Here is a 16,823-nt window from a genome sequence, read left to right as displayed (position 1 = left end):
TGGGGAACGGGCGGGCCAGTCCATAGCATCAATGCCTTCCTCTTGCAGGAACTGCTGACACACTCCAGCCACATGAGGTCTAGCATTGTCTTGCATTAGGAGGAACCCAGGGCCAACCGCACCAGCATATGGTCTCACAAGGGGTCTGAGGATCTCATCTCGGTACCTAATGGCAGTCAGGCTACCTCTGGCGAGCACATGGAGGGCTGTGCGGCCCCCCAAAGAAATGCCACCCCACACCATGACTGACCCACCGCCAAACCGGTCATGCTGGAGGATGTTGCAGGCAGCAGAACGTTCTCCACGGCGTCTCCAGACTGTCACGTCTGTCACATGTGCTCAGTGTGAACCTGCTTTCATCTGTGAAGAGCACAGGGCGCCAGTGGCGAATTTGCCAATCTTGGTGTTCTCTGGCAAATGCCAAACGTCCTGCACGGTGTTGGGCTGTAAGCACAACTCCCACCTGTGGACGTCGGGCCCTCATACCACCCTCATGGAGTCTGTTTCTGACCGTTTGAGCAGACACATGCACATTTGTGGCCTGCTGGAGGTCATTTTGCAGGGCTCTGGCAGTGCTCCTCCTGCTCCTCCTTGTACAAAGGCAGAGGTAGCGGTCCTGCTGCTGGGTTGTTACCCTCCTACGGCCTCCTCCACGTCTCCTGATGTACTGGCCTGTCTCCTGGTAGCGCCTCCATGCTCTGGACACTACGCTGACAGACACAGCAAACCTTTTTGCCACAGCTCGCATTGATGTGCCATCCTGGATGAGCTGCACTACCTGAGCCACTTGTGTGGGTTGTAGACTCTGTCTCATGCTACCACTAGAGTGAAAGCACCGCCAGCATTCAAAAGTGACCAAAACATCAGCCAGGAAGCATAGGAACTGAGAAGTGGCCTGTGGTCACCACCTGCAGAACCACTCCTTTATTGGGGGTGTCTTGCTAATTGCCTATAATTTCCACCTGTTGTCTATTCCATTTGCACAACAGCATGTGAAATTTATTGTCAATCAGTGTTGCTTCCTAAGTGGACAGTTTGATTTCACAGAAGTGTGATTGACTTGGAGTTACATTGTGTTGTTTAAGTGTTCCCTTTATTTTTTTGAGCAGTGTATTTGCTGACAATTGTTTTTTTGGACATTGTGGATAAATCATAACTATTAGTAATAATAACAGATTCCAATAAACTCAAACAAATATGGTAACACTATGGTAACACACTGAAAAGTACACTTGATTTCTTAATCATTTCTTGTTATATGGCTGCATTGTGATACATTATTACGATTATCAATTACGCTACGGCAAGTAACAAAACTTTTGCTAGGCAGAGCATGAGGTTATACAGGTCTGTCTCAAGCCTGATGCTTCATTTTAAATAGACCCCTTGCCCCTTACCCTCAAGTCACACGTTTTATTCCTATCCCCAAGACACTTCCCCCCAACCTTCAACTCACTGCTAGAAGAACTGAAACATTAGATAGATCAATTAATTATGGGACATCTCAACCTTGAGCTTGAGTTGGTAGAATGGTCACCATATTCTGTACATCCATTTCAAGGTCAATCTCCACAAGTATATAGTGGGTTTGGTGGTAGGAGAAAGGTGCCAGCTAGGGTGCAGGGGCTAGTTGTAGGGGCTATACTGAAGAGGCTAAGGGGTGACTAATGCACCCATCTCTATGGTTGTCAGTTTCACCAAATCATTACAACCAAAAACAGACTTGCTTTCTTAAACATCAGCTTATCATGTCTTAAAACAAGGACATATGAAGTTTATCAGTGTTTTTGTTAAGGCAGTGGAAACCCTTGTTCAAACAAGTGACTGAGGCTGATTGAGTTTTGCTGCGGAATGGGAAAGTCATAGAGATTTGAGTGAGATAGGATTGGTCGTTGAGAGTATAAAAGGGTCCAGCAGCCCATGGAGCAATGTACAGAGCAACCATGGGCAAACTACTCATCTGCGTTGGTAAGTGGAATTTATTTTGTCATACTTAGCCTATAACAGTACAATTGCTCTATCTTTCTTTCAAACCTTTCATTTACATTTTCATTGTAATGACAATTATCAACATTCAGACATACTATGCTCTATGCTAAGGCTTTGGCTCCCTGTGGAGAGAATTGGCCACTGACGAATGTCCTCTAGTTATGCATTTTGTCTATGCTACTGTGGTCAAATTCTGTTTCTACGGACTGAGGTTGCCAGCACTATGACCCACCTATATTCATGTCTGAGGGGAAGAACTGCACTTTATATTATTACAGTTCTAAATTATGTTGACTTTTTAAAAATATTAATATAACACAAAACCTCTGCCTTTCTCTTCCTGCCTTCTTTATTTCTCTCTCTCTCACTTTCTCTCACAATATTCTCCTTTTCTCTCTCTCTAGGACTGGCTCTCCTGCTGCATGCACAGCTAGGTAAGTTTAAAGTTCATTTCATTTACATGTAGCCAGCAGCTAGGTACGTTTTAAGTACATTTAATTTTCATGTAGCCAGCATCTAGGTACGTTTTAAGTACATTTCATTTACATGTAGCCAGCATCTAGGTAAGTAGCCAATCAGAGAACTATAACATGATTTACAGAGCATGACAACCCTGACTCTAAAACTGTCTAACTCCAAACTCTAACCTTACTACTACCCTTCCAAAGGATCCTCCTACATCCTCTCCTGTTATTTCACTAACTGGGGCCAGTACCGGCCAGGAGCAGGCAAGTATTTCCCCGCCAACGTGGACCCCTGTCTCTGTGACCATCTGATCTATGCCTTTGCCGGCATGGCCAACAACGAGATCAAGACCTACGAATGGGACGATGAGAAACTCTACGGACAGTTCCAGGCTCTCAAGAACCAGTGAGAGAGACACACACATGCACAAAGACGCACACACAAACACACACACACACACTCAAGCAGGCATGCACACACATAGACAAATGCAGGCAAACACTTTCTCATTCAGGCATGTACATACCACAGGAGGTTGGTGGCACCTTAATTTTGGAGGATGGGCTCGTGGTAAGGGCTGGAACGGAATTAGTGGAATGGTATCAAATATGTGAAACACATTGTTTCCATGTGTTTGATGCCATTCCATTTGCTCCATCCCAGACATTATTATGAGCTGTCCTCCCCTCAGCAGCCTCCCGTGGTACACACACATGCACACCTAAGCCAGGACTAACCCTAAGTCTTTTATTTGGTAACAGGAACAGCAACCTGAAGACTCTGCTGGCCATTGGAGGATGGAATTTTGGCACTCAGCCGTAAGTGGAGATGCATATAAACATGCAAGTGCACACACACATTTACACACACACCCTGTGTCTGAGCTGTGTGTGTGTACCCAGGTTCACAGCAATGGTGTCCAGTGCAGCCAACCGCCAGACGTTCATCAGCAGCGTTATCAAGTTCCTGAGGCAGTACCAGTTTGACGGCCTGGACATTGACTGGGAGTATCCCGGATCCAGAGGCTCCCCACCCGCAGACAAGGCCAGATTCACCACCTTGCTGCAGGTTAGACTCAAACACCCATACACGTACACACGTACACACACACACACACACACACACACATACACACACACACACACACACATGAATGAACACACATGAATAAACACACACACACGCAGATTAACAATCACTCGTACAGACACACACACACACACGCACAAAATAGCTCATGCACACACAAACAAGAATGAACACTTGAACACCCAAATGAACACACACACCTCTCTGTGCACTGTCTCCCTCTAGGAGCTGATGGCTGCCTTTGAGACTGAAGGAAAGAACACCAACCGTCCTCGTCTGATGCTGACTGCAGCTGTTTCTGCCGGAAAGGGAACCATCGACACCGGATACCAGATCGCCGAGATTGGATTGTCAGTACATACACACTGGGTCTCATTCATATATTAGTTCTTGCATGATCTAACATGCATGATCTATCAAATACTTCTTGGTATATTGGAAACTCTCTTTTTCCCTCTGTTTCTCTCCCTCTCTCTCTCTCGCTCTCAGGGTGTTGGACTATCTGCATGTGATGACCTATGACTTTCATGGATCTTGGGAACACAACACTGGAGAAAACAGCCCTCTCTACAGAGGACCAACTGATCAGGGAGACTACATCTACTTCGATGTGGTGAGTCTCTCTCTCCGTGTCCATCTCTTCCTCTCTCCCTTCCTCGGCTCATCTATCTCTTCCTGCCTATTTAGTTTTGAGCTGAGAGTGAGTAGCACATTTCTTAATAATTCTTCTCTCTCCAGTGTTCTCACTACCACATACTGTGTGTGTTCTCAGGACTATGCTATGAAGTACTGGAAGAGCAATGGTGCCCCCGCTGAGAAGCTCCTGGTTGGATTCCCCACCTACGGCCACACCTTCAAGCTGGCCAGTGGCTCTAACACTGGAGTGGGCGCTCCCGCCAATGGCCCCGGCCCCGCCGGACCATTCACCAGACAGTCTGGCTTCCTGGCCTACTACGAGGTAATTGACACAGGATTAAGATAGGTCTGAAATGACACCCTCTTCCAATTCCTACATAGTGCACTACCTGTGTGCTCTTGTCATAGGTAGTGTCCTGGGGAACAATGTGTCATTTTGGACGCAAACCCAGTGTATGTTTTTGAGTGATTACATCTGCAACTTCCAACCCTAACGTAATTGTGTGTGTGTGTGTGTGTGTGTGTGTGTGTGTGTGTGTGTGTGTGTGTGTGTGTGTGTGTGTGTGTGTGTGTGTGTGTGTGTGTGTGTGTGTGTGTGTGTGTGTGTGTGTGTGTGTGTGTGTGTGTGTGTGTGTGTGTGTGTGTGTGTGTGTGTGTGTGTGTGTGTGTGTCATTAGATCTGCACCTTACTGAAGCAGGGAGCTACCCAGGCCTGGGACTCTGCCCAGATGGTGCCCTACGCCTACACCCAGCAGAACATCTGGGTTGGATATGACAACGTCAAGAGTTTCCAGGACAAGGTCTGTGTTTGTGTGGGTGTTTGTCTGTTGTGGGAAAGATATAACTAGGGGGTAATGGCGTAGCATCCTACTCTGTTACAATAAGCCTAATAATATATGGAATTAAACAGTAGCTTTTATCTTCGTAATTTATAGTAGTGAGTGCGTACATTTTGTTATTGGTGACCCCAGCGAGAATCGAATCCACCATCCTGACATTGCAAGATCCATTCCCTACCAACTGAGCAACATAGGGCAAATGATGAAGTTCTACCACCTATACATATTTATCCAATTTCACCCCGTTAAGTAAACCCTCCTCTCCCCTCTCTTTCTCCCCTACAGATCGAGTGGCTGAAGAACACTGGCTTCGGAGGAGCCATGGTGTGGAGTCTGGATCTGGATGACTTCTCTGGAACCTTCTGTGGACAGGGCAGATACCCACTGATCAACACCCTCAAGTCTGGACTGGGAACCGGAGCCGGTGAGAGACACAGACACAAACGCAAGCCTGCATGCACACACAAACATTCAACAACAACCCTCTCTATCACTATCTCAAATAGTAGTAGAAATGTAGTTGAAATGATCTCAACCCCCCTTCTATCCCCCCACTCCTATGTCCTCCATCTCTCCCAGGTTGTGCCGCCCGTAAAGACCCCATCGCCCCAGTGGCCCCTACCCAGCACCCACTTAACCCCCCACAGCCCGGAGGTCAAGGTGGCAGCAGCGGCGGTGGCAGCAGCGGCGGTGGCAGTAGTAGCAGCGGATCTGGCTTCTGCGCCGGGAAGGCTGACGGAATATACCCTGACCCCACCAATACCAACCACTTCTACAATTGTAGCCAGGGCAAGACCTACGACCAGCACTGTGCTGCCGGCCTGGTGTTTGACGCCAGCTGCAAGTGCTGCAACTGGGCCTAAGAAACCATAGTTCCCCTTATTATTGAAGGAGCTGGGTCTAAAGGTTATGTGGTTGTTAGGGCCACTGTTGTCATGGCCTATTCTAACATCAGCTCCATGTAACATGTCAAATCCACTCTAATAAACTCCCAACATATGAATGCATCCTGCTGTCTCAGGAATTTTATTTATTCCGCTCTGTGTGGGTTTGAGGTCAACTTCATTGCACTTTGAGCAGAATCACCTTGTATCCCACATAGCTAGTCATTATCTGAACAAGATTAGCAATTCTGCTCCTCGCCGTTCTCAAACTGATTCCCGAAAACACCTTTTGTCAGTTTAGTTTTTATACAATTCATTCCACCACAGAGAATCGCAGTAAAAGATAAGTCCTTTACTGCAGTCAAACTTTACCAGGCTGACAGACACGGTATAAAGCACGCAGAGCTTAGCCTGACTCATCATTAACATGACATAATGATAGGCTCACCATTTGTCTTTTTAACTACCATTTAATCCAATATCAAAAATACAAGACACACATTTCAAAACTGTTCTTTTTGAAATGCTGAAAAGAAAGAATATATAGTAAATATTATTTTCTTTACAGAATTTGAATATAACTTGACATGCACATTGTTTTATTTCAAATCAAATCAAACTCTTTGTCACATGCGCCAAATACAATAGGTGTAGACCTTACAGTGAAATGCTTACAAGCCCTTAACCAACAATGCAGTTCAAGAAAGAGTTAAGAAAATATTTATAAAGTAAAAAGTAACACAATAAAATAATAACGAGGCTATATAAAGGGGGTACCACTACCGAGTCAATTTGCAGGGGTACTGGTTAGTCAAGATAATTTGCTCATGTAGGTAGGGGTAAAGGGGGGGTCAATGTAAATAGTCCGTGGTGGCCATTTGATTAATTGTTCAGCAGTCTTATGGCTTGGGGGTAGAAGCTAAAGAGCCTTTTGGACCTAGACTTGGTGCTCCAGTACCGCTTGCCATGCGGTAGCAGAGAGAACAGTCTATAACTAGGGTGGCTGGAGTCTTTGACAATTTTTTGGGCTTTTCTCTGACACAGCCTAGTATACAGGTACTGGATTGCAGAAAGCTTGACCCCAGTGATGTACTGGGACGTACGCACTACCCTCAGTAGCGCGTTACGGTCAAATGCCGAGCAGTTGCCATGCCACACAGTGATGCTACCGGTCAAGATGCTCTCGATGGTGCAGCTGTATAACTTTTTGAGGATCTGGGGAACTATCCCAAATCTTTTCAGTCTCCTGAGGGGGAAAAGGTGTTGTCGTGCACTGTTCACGGCAATGTTAATAGGGGCCTGTTCGGTCTGCCTTTTCCTGTAGTCCATGATCAGCTCCTTTGTCTTACTCACAATAAGGGAGAGGTTGTTGTCCTGGCACCACACTGCCAGGTCTCTGACTTCCTCCCTATAGGCTGTCTCATCATTGTCGGTTATCAGGCCTACCACTGTTGTGTCATCAGCAAACTTAATGATGGCATTGGAGTCGTGTTTGGCCACTCAGTCGTAGGTGAACAGGGATTACAGGAAGGAACTAAGCATGCACCCCTGAGGTGCCCAAGTGTTGAGGATCAGCATGGCAGACATGTTGGTGCCTACCCTTACCACCTGGGGGTGGCAAATCAGGAAGTCCAGGATCCAGTTGCAGAGGGAGGTGTATAGTCCCATGGTCCTAAGCTTAGTGATGAGCTTTGTGGGCACTATGGTGTTGAACGCTGAGCTGTAGTCAATGAACAGCATTCTCACATAGGTGTACCTTTTGTCCAGGTGGGAAAGGGCAGTGTGGAGTGCAATTGATTACGTCATCTGTGGATCTGTTGGGGCAGTATGTGAAGTAGAGTGGGTTTGGGCCAGTGATAGATAATTGTATTGTTAACAAATGACAAGAAGATCATATGTGTATGAATGAAATTCATGCAGAGTTTATATAACTCAGGTAATTTAAGCAGTGCGTTGTACACTTGAGCAATAAAGCACGAGGGGGTGTGGCATTTAAGTGATAATTCCCTCGAAGCCGGTGTTTGGAGGATATATTGGTACAGGTGTTGTTAGGCCCAAGACGACGTCGGGTTACCAACATATTCAAATAATGATTGACATTTTAACTCGGGGATCAAGTGACGCAGCAGGCTATGGCACTGCATCACAGTGCTGGAGGCGTCCCTACAGACCCGGGTTCGATCCCGGGCTGTGTCACAACCAGGAGTCCCATAGGGCGGCACACAATTGGTTAAGTGAGGGTTTGGCTGGGTTAGGCCGTTATTGTAAATTAAAATTTGTTCTTAACTGACTTGCCTGGTTAAATAAAGGATAAATATAAAACATTATTTAGATGAATTTATTCATACTATTTCATCCTTCCATGAGATATAGTCCTGACACGAATCTAAGATTGCTACCCAAGTAGGCTAGTCGTTCGTTCTATCGGTTCAGTTGCCAGAGATGCGACAAAGTCGTCAAGTATTTTTGTTCTGTATCTATGAACATGACCCAGTCGTTTGTTCTAAATGTTCCATTGTCATACTGGCTGGTAACGTTTGATATCTAGCCAACTACGGCTAATTTACAGTCACATCATACATTGCAGCCAGAATAAGAGCAAAGTAGCTGCACTTGTGTTTGTTTAAGCTGTTTTCTAGTGACATTTATTTGGATACATCCATAACAATGAGCAAATGATGCGTGATTTTGCCTGGCATAGAAAATGTGCTCTCTCCTCAGGACACTTGTTCAGAGGAGCTAGCCAACAGCACAGAGAACACAATCACTTCAAACTGAAGCTGGAAAAAACTGCAAACTAGCTACATTTCGTTTGGTTTTACCTGTTTTCTATTGACATTTCTTTGTTTAAATCCATACAAATAATGCCAGCTGATTCATGATTTCTGAATGGCTGAGAAAAGCTGTCTGCCTGTCTGTCTTGTCCCGACTCCTGACACATTCATTACTACGGGACAGCTGGAGATCGAAAGTCTACATGTTTTTTTATAGTGGAGATCAAGTTTATAATTCAATACGGAGTGCCTGTACACAGCCCATAGCCGTGGTGTACTGGCCATATACCACAAACCCTTGAGGTGCCTTATTGCTATTTTAAATTGGTTACCAACATAATTAGAAGAGTACAAATACATATTTTGGCATACCTGTGGAATACGGTCTGACATAACACGGCTTTCAGCCAATACGTTTTCAGGGCTTGAACCACCCAGTTTATAGTACACTAGAATTCCAAATGGTGGCACATGGGTGACTCTTGCCACTTTGTCCTATTGAAGCACACTGGCAGATGGAGAATGATGATGTAGTGCAGCCACATCCATATATGACTTGATTCCCTTGAGCAAAGGCACTTAACCCTAATTGCTTCTGTAAGTCGTTCTGGATAAGAGTGTCAGCTAAAAGACTCAAATGTCAATGGAAACATAAATTGATGTCAATTTGATACATTTATGAGGTATAAAATATAGAAATGTACAGTGTTCATGCCCAGACGCGACATGCATACATTAGCCCTTGATCAACACTATAGTCTCGGTCCCCCAACCAACACCTTTCACAACATGTCGCACACAGACACACGGACCCCCTCCTAGCTAACCCATCACATCCAGACTACAATAATCAGAACAGTGGGGTATGAATTTTACATACAAATCCTGGTAAATAAATTCAAAACATGAGGATGTGATGTTCACATCCTTATGGGAAGTCACATGGGTGAGATATTTGCATCCTAGTGTGATGCCCCGGCCACTCAGAACAATGGGTGTGAAATGTACATCTTGGTATGACCTCCCACCCCCTAATAAATCACAAGATTTGTCAACCATGCATTTTTAGAGTTGAACTGTCCAGACCCACATCACCAGCCCCTCCCCACCAATACACACAAACACCCACACCTCCATCCTGACTAGCCTATCACAACTTCAAGCATTCTCACTTAAGTAATGTGGACAAAGGAGTATAAGTGTTATGCCAAGACATGGAACCCTCATCCTAACTAACCCATCACATCAACCCCTACGGTGTCACCATAGGCCCCAATACAATAGCCCCTTGTTCAATACAATAGTCTCTGTCACCCCACCAACACCTTTCACAACATGTCTGCACACAGCACCCCTCCTCACATCCACAATAGTGTAATCAGAACAGTGGGGTGTGTGGTTATATACAACATGTGGTAATGCCCCGTCCACTCAGAAAAATGGGTATGGTATTTACTACATCCTGGTGTGAAATCACACCTGGTTGTGATATTCAAATCCTAGACGGAAGTCCCGCCCCCCTCGTAAATCAACGAGGTGTGAAAGATAGTTAGACAGGAGCCACCCTACTCATAGGCATAAACTTAGGAGCAACTGCATTAGGACTTAACCACACTTCGGAGTAAACAGACGCAAACTCTGAACAGGAAGAGTGCACTGATCCCCAACGCGCTTGGCCGACGCAAAGGTCATGAGCAGGGCAGTGTTGGAGGAAAGGACCTTCAGGTCCACAGACTCCAATGGTTCAAACTGAGGCTCATACAGAGCGTCCAGGACCAACAGCAGGTCCCAGGTCGGTGTCATACGCATAGACTCTATGGTCCGGGCCTTTCAGGAACCACACCACCAGAGGATGAGATCCCAGGGTAGAGCCATCCCTATATGAAACGCCAAAATGGCTGCCATATAAATCTTCAACCTTCATGGGTGCAAAATCCTCCCACCACTCCACACAAGCAGCATCCTACACAGGGCAATGTCCCCAATCACTGCCCTGGGACGTTGGTATATTTTTTTTAACCAGAAGAAAAAGTGCCACCTACCATCCCTCCATCACCACTTCCAGCAGTGTCTGGTCCCCCATCCAGGGACCAATCAGAACCAACCCTGCTTAGTTTCAGAGGCAAGCCAGCAATGGGAGGCAGGGTGGTATGCTGCTGGCACCTGGTTTCTTGACTCCGCCACAACCAGCCAATCGTCCAGAGAGGCCAATACTCGGATCCCCTGGCACCACACCGGTCACAACGCCGCTTCCACCACTATAGAAAAGGTGCAGGCAATAGGGAGATGGGGAGGACGTATAGCACATGAAAATATGTATCCTTCAGATCTATGGACATGAACCAATATGGGGTGAAGTGTGAGCGTTTTGAGGTGTTTGTTTATAACACGCAAGTCCAGGATAGGATGCAACATTACATCACTCTTGAGAACTAAGAAGTACCAGCTGTACCAACCGCTCTGTACTTCTGACACGGGGACCAACTGAATACCCTACTTTTGAAGGAGAGAGGAAATCTCTCTCAAGACAGACGCTAGGACCTTGGGGACCCAATGATGTAATGACGCCACGAAAATGAGGAGGAAGCACAGCAAACTGCAGAACCTACCCCCTTGTCACAGTTTTCATCGCCCATGGTGAAACTCTGCATGCCCGCCACTGGATGGAGCACGCTGCCAGTCTCCCATAAATTATCTCCTGAAGGGGTAAAAGGCCACCCTGACTACTGGGATAATATATATATTATTATATTTTGTTATGCTTGTTTTCATATCCACCACTCTTTTTATTTTTTTTATTTAATTTCTTAAATTTTTTTTATCCCCTTTTCTCCCCAATTTTCGTGGTATCCTATTGCTAGTAATTACTATCTTGTCTCATCGCTACAACTCCCGTACGGGCTCGGGAGAGACGAAGGTCGAAAGCCACGCGTCCTCCGAAGCACAACCCAACCAAGCCGCACTGCTTCTTAACACAGCGTGCCTCCAACCCGGAAGCCAGCCGCACCAATGTGTCGGAGGAAACACCGTGCACCTGGCTCCCTTGGTTAGCGCGCACTGCGCCCGGCCCGCCACAGGAGTCGCTGGAGCGCGGTGAGACAAGGATATCCCTACCGGCCAAACCCTCCCTAACCCGGACGACGCTAGCCCAATTATGCGTCGCCCCACGGACCTCCTGGTCGCGGCCAGAGCCTGGGCGCGAACCCAGAGACTCTGGTGGCGCAGCTAGCACTGCGATGCAGTGCCCTAGACCACTGCGCCACCCGGGAGGCCCCATATCCACCACTCTTGACAACCGTGTGTCCGAATGTGGGGAAGGAACTGTGCATTCTGATACCAGGCAAACACCAGCTACGGGGACCTCTGTAACCAGTCACTTGCCCCCATTGACTGAGCCACTTGGAAGCACTATTAGAACAGTAAATGCTTGGGGACGAAGGCCCAGAGCCATACAAACTTGTTGGCAAAACTGGCTCATCCAAGTACATCTGCCTGTCCGTCTCAGGAATCCCGAGAACCGGCGCTGTTTACTCTGAAGCACCATGCTAGGATTATCCCCCTTTTTAGCCTCTGGAGCTAAGTAACTCGCTACTCATCGGCAAAGTCTTTAAACAGGGGTAAGTGACACTTCAAAGTTGCAGGGACAAGAGGTAAATACCTCCCCCAAACCTGGAGTAACTCCGCTGTGGGGGGAAAAAACGCCATCAATGGTGCATTCACCACCAAAGGTTCACTCTCCCCCACCAAATCCGAAGTCAGGGCTTCAGGCTGCCCCGGACTGATGTCATCCGATCACACTCAAATCCTCCATAGCCAATCAGGGATAGTACATCATCCCTGGAATCCGGACTCTGAAAACTGCCAGTGAAACACTCCAGGCAACAGGACAGCGCTCGTGAGTATCTTTAATTTTCCTTGTGAAACCACATGCCCTAGGCAGGGTTTGAGATTCAAACACAAATGTTATCCAAGCAAGGAAGCGTTAGCTACACAAGCAGAGCAGAAAGTAGTTAGCTTTTAGCAAACACAAAAACCAATACCAAGACCCAAAACTCGCAACATCTAGAGGGACTAGAACTTTCTCCCCATTAACAGATACTTAAGTCGGAGCCGAACCTTGTAGCCTTTGTGTGCTTAAAAAGTTAGTAAATTGCGTGACATGTTCTTGCGTCAAGCGAGCTGAAGAGTGAAGAATTGAGGAAATGGATGCGAGCCCTGGTATTATAGCCAGGAAGCCCGAGCCCTGGTATTATAGCCAGGAAGCCCGAGCCCTGGTATTATAGCCAGGAAGCCCGAGCCCTGGTATTATAGCCAGGAAGCCCGAGCCCTGGTATTATAGCCAGGAAGCCCGAGCTCTGGTATTATAGCCAGGAAGCCCGAGCCCTGGTATTATAGCCAGGAAGCCCGAGCCCTGGTATTATAGCCAGGAAGGTGGGGCTTCCGAGGGCGGGCTCGGCATCCATTGACATGCTGGGCGTGATTTTAGTTTGCTTCAAGTGAATAGGATTGGTCGTTGACTCCCCATAGTATGTGATACCGAGTGACCGACTGAAAGGGAACATAGTAAACATCATGTAGACAACAGTAAACAGAAAACTACTTCAACTTCATGTAAAATCTGTGGTTTTATGAATTAAAATATTAAAAACAACAGACAAGAAAGACCACAGTGCAAAGTGAAACTAAGTATTCATAATTAAATAATTAATAAGTAAATCATAATGATGACACCACACGTATGATATACACACATACACGCCCTTACATATTTATTTGGACAGTAAATTTAAAACTTTTAATTTGGCTCTATACTCAAATGTTTTACATGAGGCAACAGCCAAGAATGTCTCATTTTATTTTAGCGTATATTCACACATATCCATTTTACCGTTTAAAAATGAAATCACTTTATGTATCTAGTCCACCCATTTGAAGGTGTCAAGTATTTGGAGAAAAATATACTCAAGTAGTCAACTTTTGCAGTCAAAACTTTCTTACTCATCATTATTCACTATTAATTATGGTAGAATTAATGTAGAAGTGTTCAGAAACATATTCTATTTTTATTTACAATAAAGGTTACTCCAAACTGGCACAATACATTAATTAGCAGTAATTTCTATTGGGCTCAACATTCTGAAACACAACCAAAACAAACGGCAAATGCATCCAACAAGGTTGTAGAGAGCGGCAAGTAGCCTAGAGATGACAGCGTTTAGAGCGTTGGAACAGTAACTGAAAGGTTGCTATTTCGAATCCCGGAGCCGACAAGATAAAAAATCTGTTGATCTGCCCTTGAGCAATGCACTTAACGCTAATTGCGCCAGGGTCCCTGTCAATAATGACTGATCCCTGGCTGTGACCTGACTCTCAGGGGGAGTTGCGATATGCAAAAAACACATTTTCATTTCACACTTGTACAAGGTACCCCCTTGTACATGCAGGATAAATATAGGCTCCCCCTATTTGACCTTTTGAGTATCACAAGCTTGATGTAGTCATTGCGTGCTCGGAATATGGGACAAAATACTAAACTCTTAACTGAATTACAAATTAATTTGTCCAAATACTTATGACATCTTCAAATGAGGGGACTCGATACATAAAGTGTATTCATAAATAAACGGTAAAACAGATATGTATGAAAAACCTTCAAATAAAAGGTGGCATTCTGTGACATAGGTCAAATATAAAACGTAGACAAATTAAACATTTTAGCTTCACTGTCCAACTAAATACGTAGGGGAGTGTATGTATAAAACGTTTTTAAAATGTTATTAAAATTGGTGCTAGCATATTTACATTTTAGTCATTTAGCAGATTCTCTTATCCAGAGTGACTTAAATGAGCAATTAGGGTTAAATCAAATCAAATTGTATTTGTCACTTACACATGTGTTAGCAGATGTTAAAGCGAGTGTAGCGAAATGATTGTTGCCTTACTCAAGGGCACAATGACAGATTTGTCATCTAGTGCCACACACACACACACACACACACACACACACACACACACACACACACACACACACACACACACACACACACACACACACACACACACACACACACACACACACACACACACACACACACACACACACAATGGGGTTAGAGGCGTGTGAGGTTGTTGGGGATGATGTAAACATTGTTGTCTGGCAGGTGGACAGAGTTCTTCCTGTAGTACCGTTGTCCGTCTGCATAACGCTCGCCACGGTGGACCTCCAGGTACGGACCCCAACTCTCCACAGGAAAACAAACAGCACACAGACGCTGCAGACAGAGACACATCCATGTACTGTAATGGATGCACACCCACTTCAAACACTTGGAGACACACAGACAGAGACTTTAGATGCTAGATCGTAAAAAAGGATTCTGACAATTGCAGGAGTTCCAAACACTCTCAGAAGTCCTAAGGATCCACATCTCTGCCAACCACACCCACCTGCCAGGGGTTTCCTAGGGAGGTGAGTATTTTCCAGACAGTGAGGAGGGGGATCCAGATGAGACAGAAGGCAATCATACACCATCCTAGAGCCACGCCCCATGCAGGGTACTGCTCCGTACCGTAGGATGGGGGACTGAACGTCAACAACGACCACACCAGGATCACCTACACATCAACAACAACAACAACATACACACACAAACAGGAGTTAGAGAGTGTGCGTGCGTCTGTTAGAGAAACAAAGGGGTTAGAGAAATGAGGACCATTGAACAGAGAGCCAGGTAGGATAGAATCTAAGTCCGAAAGAGAAAGACAGAGATAGAGGCAAAGAGCGAGAACTCACAATGATGGTGGTGGGAGAGATGAAGAACCAACAAGCTCTCCACCACAACCAGAAGAGAGAGAGCTCCTCGCCCCCAATCATCATCTCTATGTCCTTAATGAAACGGTTTCCTCTTATACACAAACACATAATAAATGTCACAGAATATGTAACTGCCAACTATAAAATAAACACCAACATAAGGTGTTTTAAATCACATTATTTGTCACATACTTCGTAAAACAGGTGTAGACTAACAGTGAAACGCTTACTGAAGTCATTTCCCAACAATGCAGAGTTAAAGATACATACACAGTAAATAGCAATACCAAGTAAAAAATATCATGGCTATATACAGGGAGAAGCAGTACCAAGTCGATGTGCCGGGGTACGAGGTAACTGAGGTAGCTATGTTTATATAGTAGGGCTAAAGTGACTAATAGACAGTAGCATTTGAAAACTATACAGAAACCCCTTAAATTGTTGAAATAAGTAAAAAAAATCTATGATAAGAGAATAGTCAGATTAACTGATAACTGACACAGACATGGTGGCGTAGCAGGAAGAGAGTTGTCCTGTGAACCAAAAGTTCAAATCCCATGTGAGGACATATTGAATAATAATTACTGTATAAATGAACATGCCCAATGTAATCATGTGTGTCAAATATGTACTTTTAAAGCACTGTGTGTGTGTGAGTATCCCTAACGTTGCCAACAGACAAAGAGCTATGAATGGATCAGTGGTTCACCAACCAGGGCCTTGATTGGCTCGGTAACAAGACGTGATGTGTATCGTTTTATTGTTCGTTTTTTTTGTAGTTTTTTTTACACATAAATGTTCTTGCAACATTCCCATGAAATGTGTCTAGAACATTCAGCTATTGGAGTCTCACATTCTTAGCAATATACATTACCGGTCAAAAGTTTTAGAACACCTACTCATCAAGGCTTTTTCTTTATTTTTACTATTTTCTACATTGTAGAATAACAGTGAACATATCAAAACTATGAAATAACACATATGGAATCATGTAGTAAATTAAAAAGTTTTAAACAAATCAAAATATAAATTATATTTGAGATTCTTCAAATAGCCACCCTTTGCCTTGATGACAGCTTGGCACACTATTGGCATTGTCCTCGGGGTTTCGCCTGCCATATCAGTTCTGTTATACTCACAGACATCATTTGAAGTTTTAGAGTTTTAGAGACTTTAGAGTGTTTTCTATCCAAACCTTCCAATTATATGCATATCCTAGCTTCTGGGCCTGAGTAACAGGCAGTTTACTTTGGGCACGCTTTTCATCCGGATGTCAAATTACTGCCCCCTACCCCAAAGAGGTTAAAGAGAGTGCACCAGGGCTATGTCTCCA

At 45.0% G+C, this 16,823-nt stretch overlaps 1 protein-coding gene across 1 annotated transcript; it reads left to right on the top strand.

The window, feature by feature from the left end:
* Nucleotides 1-1,900: 1,900 nt before the first annotated feature.
* Nucleotides 1,901-6,023, top strand: LOC139563145 (acidic mammalian chitinase-like). Its single transcript, XM_071381464.1, has 11 exons — nucleotides 1,901-1,968; nucleotides 2,394-2,423; nucleotides 2,658-2,859; nucleotides 3,216-3,272; nucleotides 3,357-3,522; nucleotides 3,769-3,893; nucleotides 4,033-4,156; nucleotides 4,316-4,501; nucleotides 4,857-4,979; nucleotides 5,304-5,442; nucleotides 5,598-6,023. The coding sequence occupies exons 1-11, from the start codon at nucleotides 1,929-1,931 to the stop codon at nucleotides 5,879-5,881; spliced, it is 1,476 nt and encodes a 491-aa protein (XP_071237565.1). The 5' UTR covers nucleotides 1,901-1,928; the 3' UTR covers nucleotides 5,882-6,023.
* The last annotated feature ends 10,800 nt before the right edge of the window (nucleotides 6,024-16,823 follow it).

This window comes from Salvelinus alpinus, chromosome 2 (genome assembly GCF_045679555.1).
Source record: "Salvelinus alpinus chromosome 2, SLU_Salpinus.1, whole genome shotgun sequence".
Classification (NCBI taxonomy): domain Eukaryota; kingdom Metazoa; phylum Chordata; class Actinopteri; order Salmoniformes; family Salmonidae; genus Salvelinus; species Salvelinus alpinus.
The sequence above is the reverse complement of the archived record's forward strand: the minus strand, read 5'-3'. Positions and strand labels throughout refer to the sequence as shown.

Coding starts and splice junctions, on each gene's coding strand:
- LOC139563145 (XM_071381464.1), top strand. CDS start 1,929: ATGTACAGAGCAACCATGGGCAAACTACTCATCTGCGTTG. Junction 2,860..3,215: donor TTCCAGGCTCTCAAGAACCA/GTGAGAGAGACA, acceptor ATTTGGTAACAG/GAACAGCAACCTGAAGACTC. Junction 4,502..4,856: donor GCTTCCTGGCCTACTACGAG/GTAATTGACACA, acceptor GTGTGTCATTAG/ATCTGCACCTTACTGAAGCA.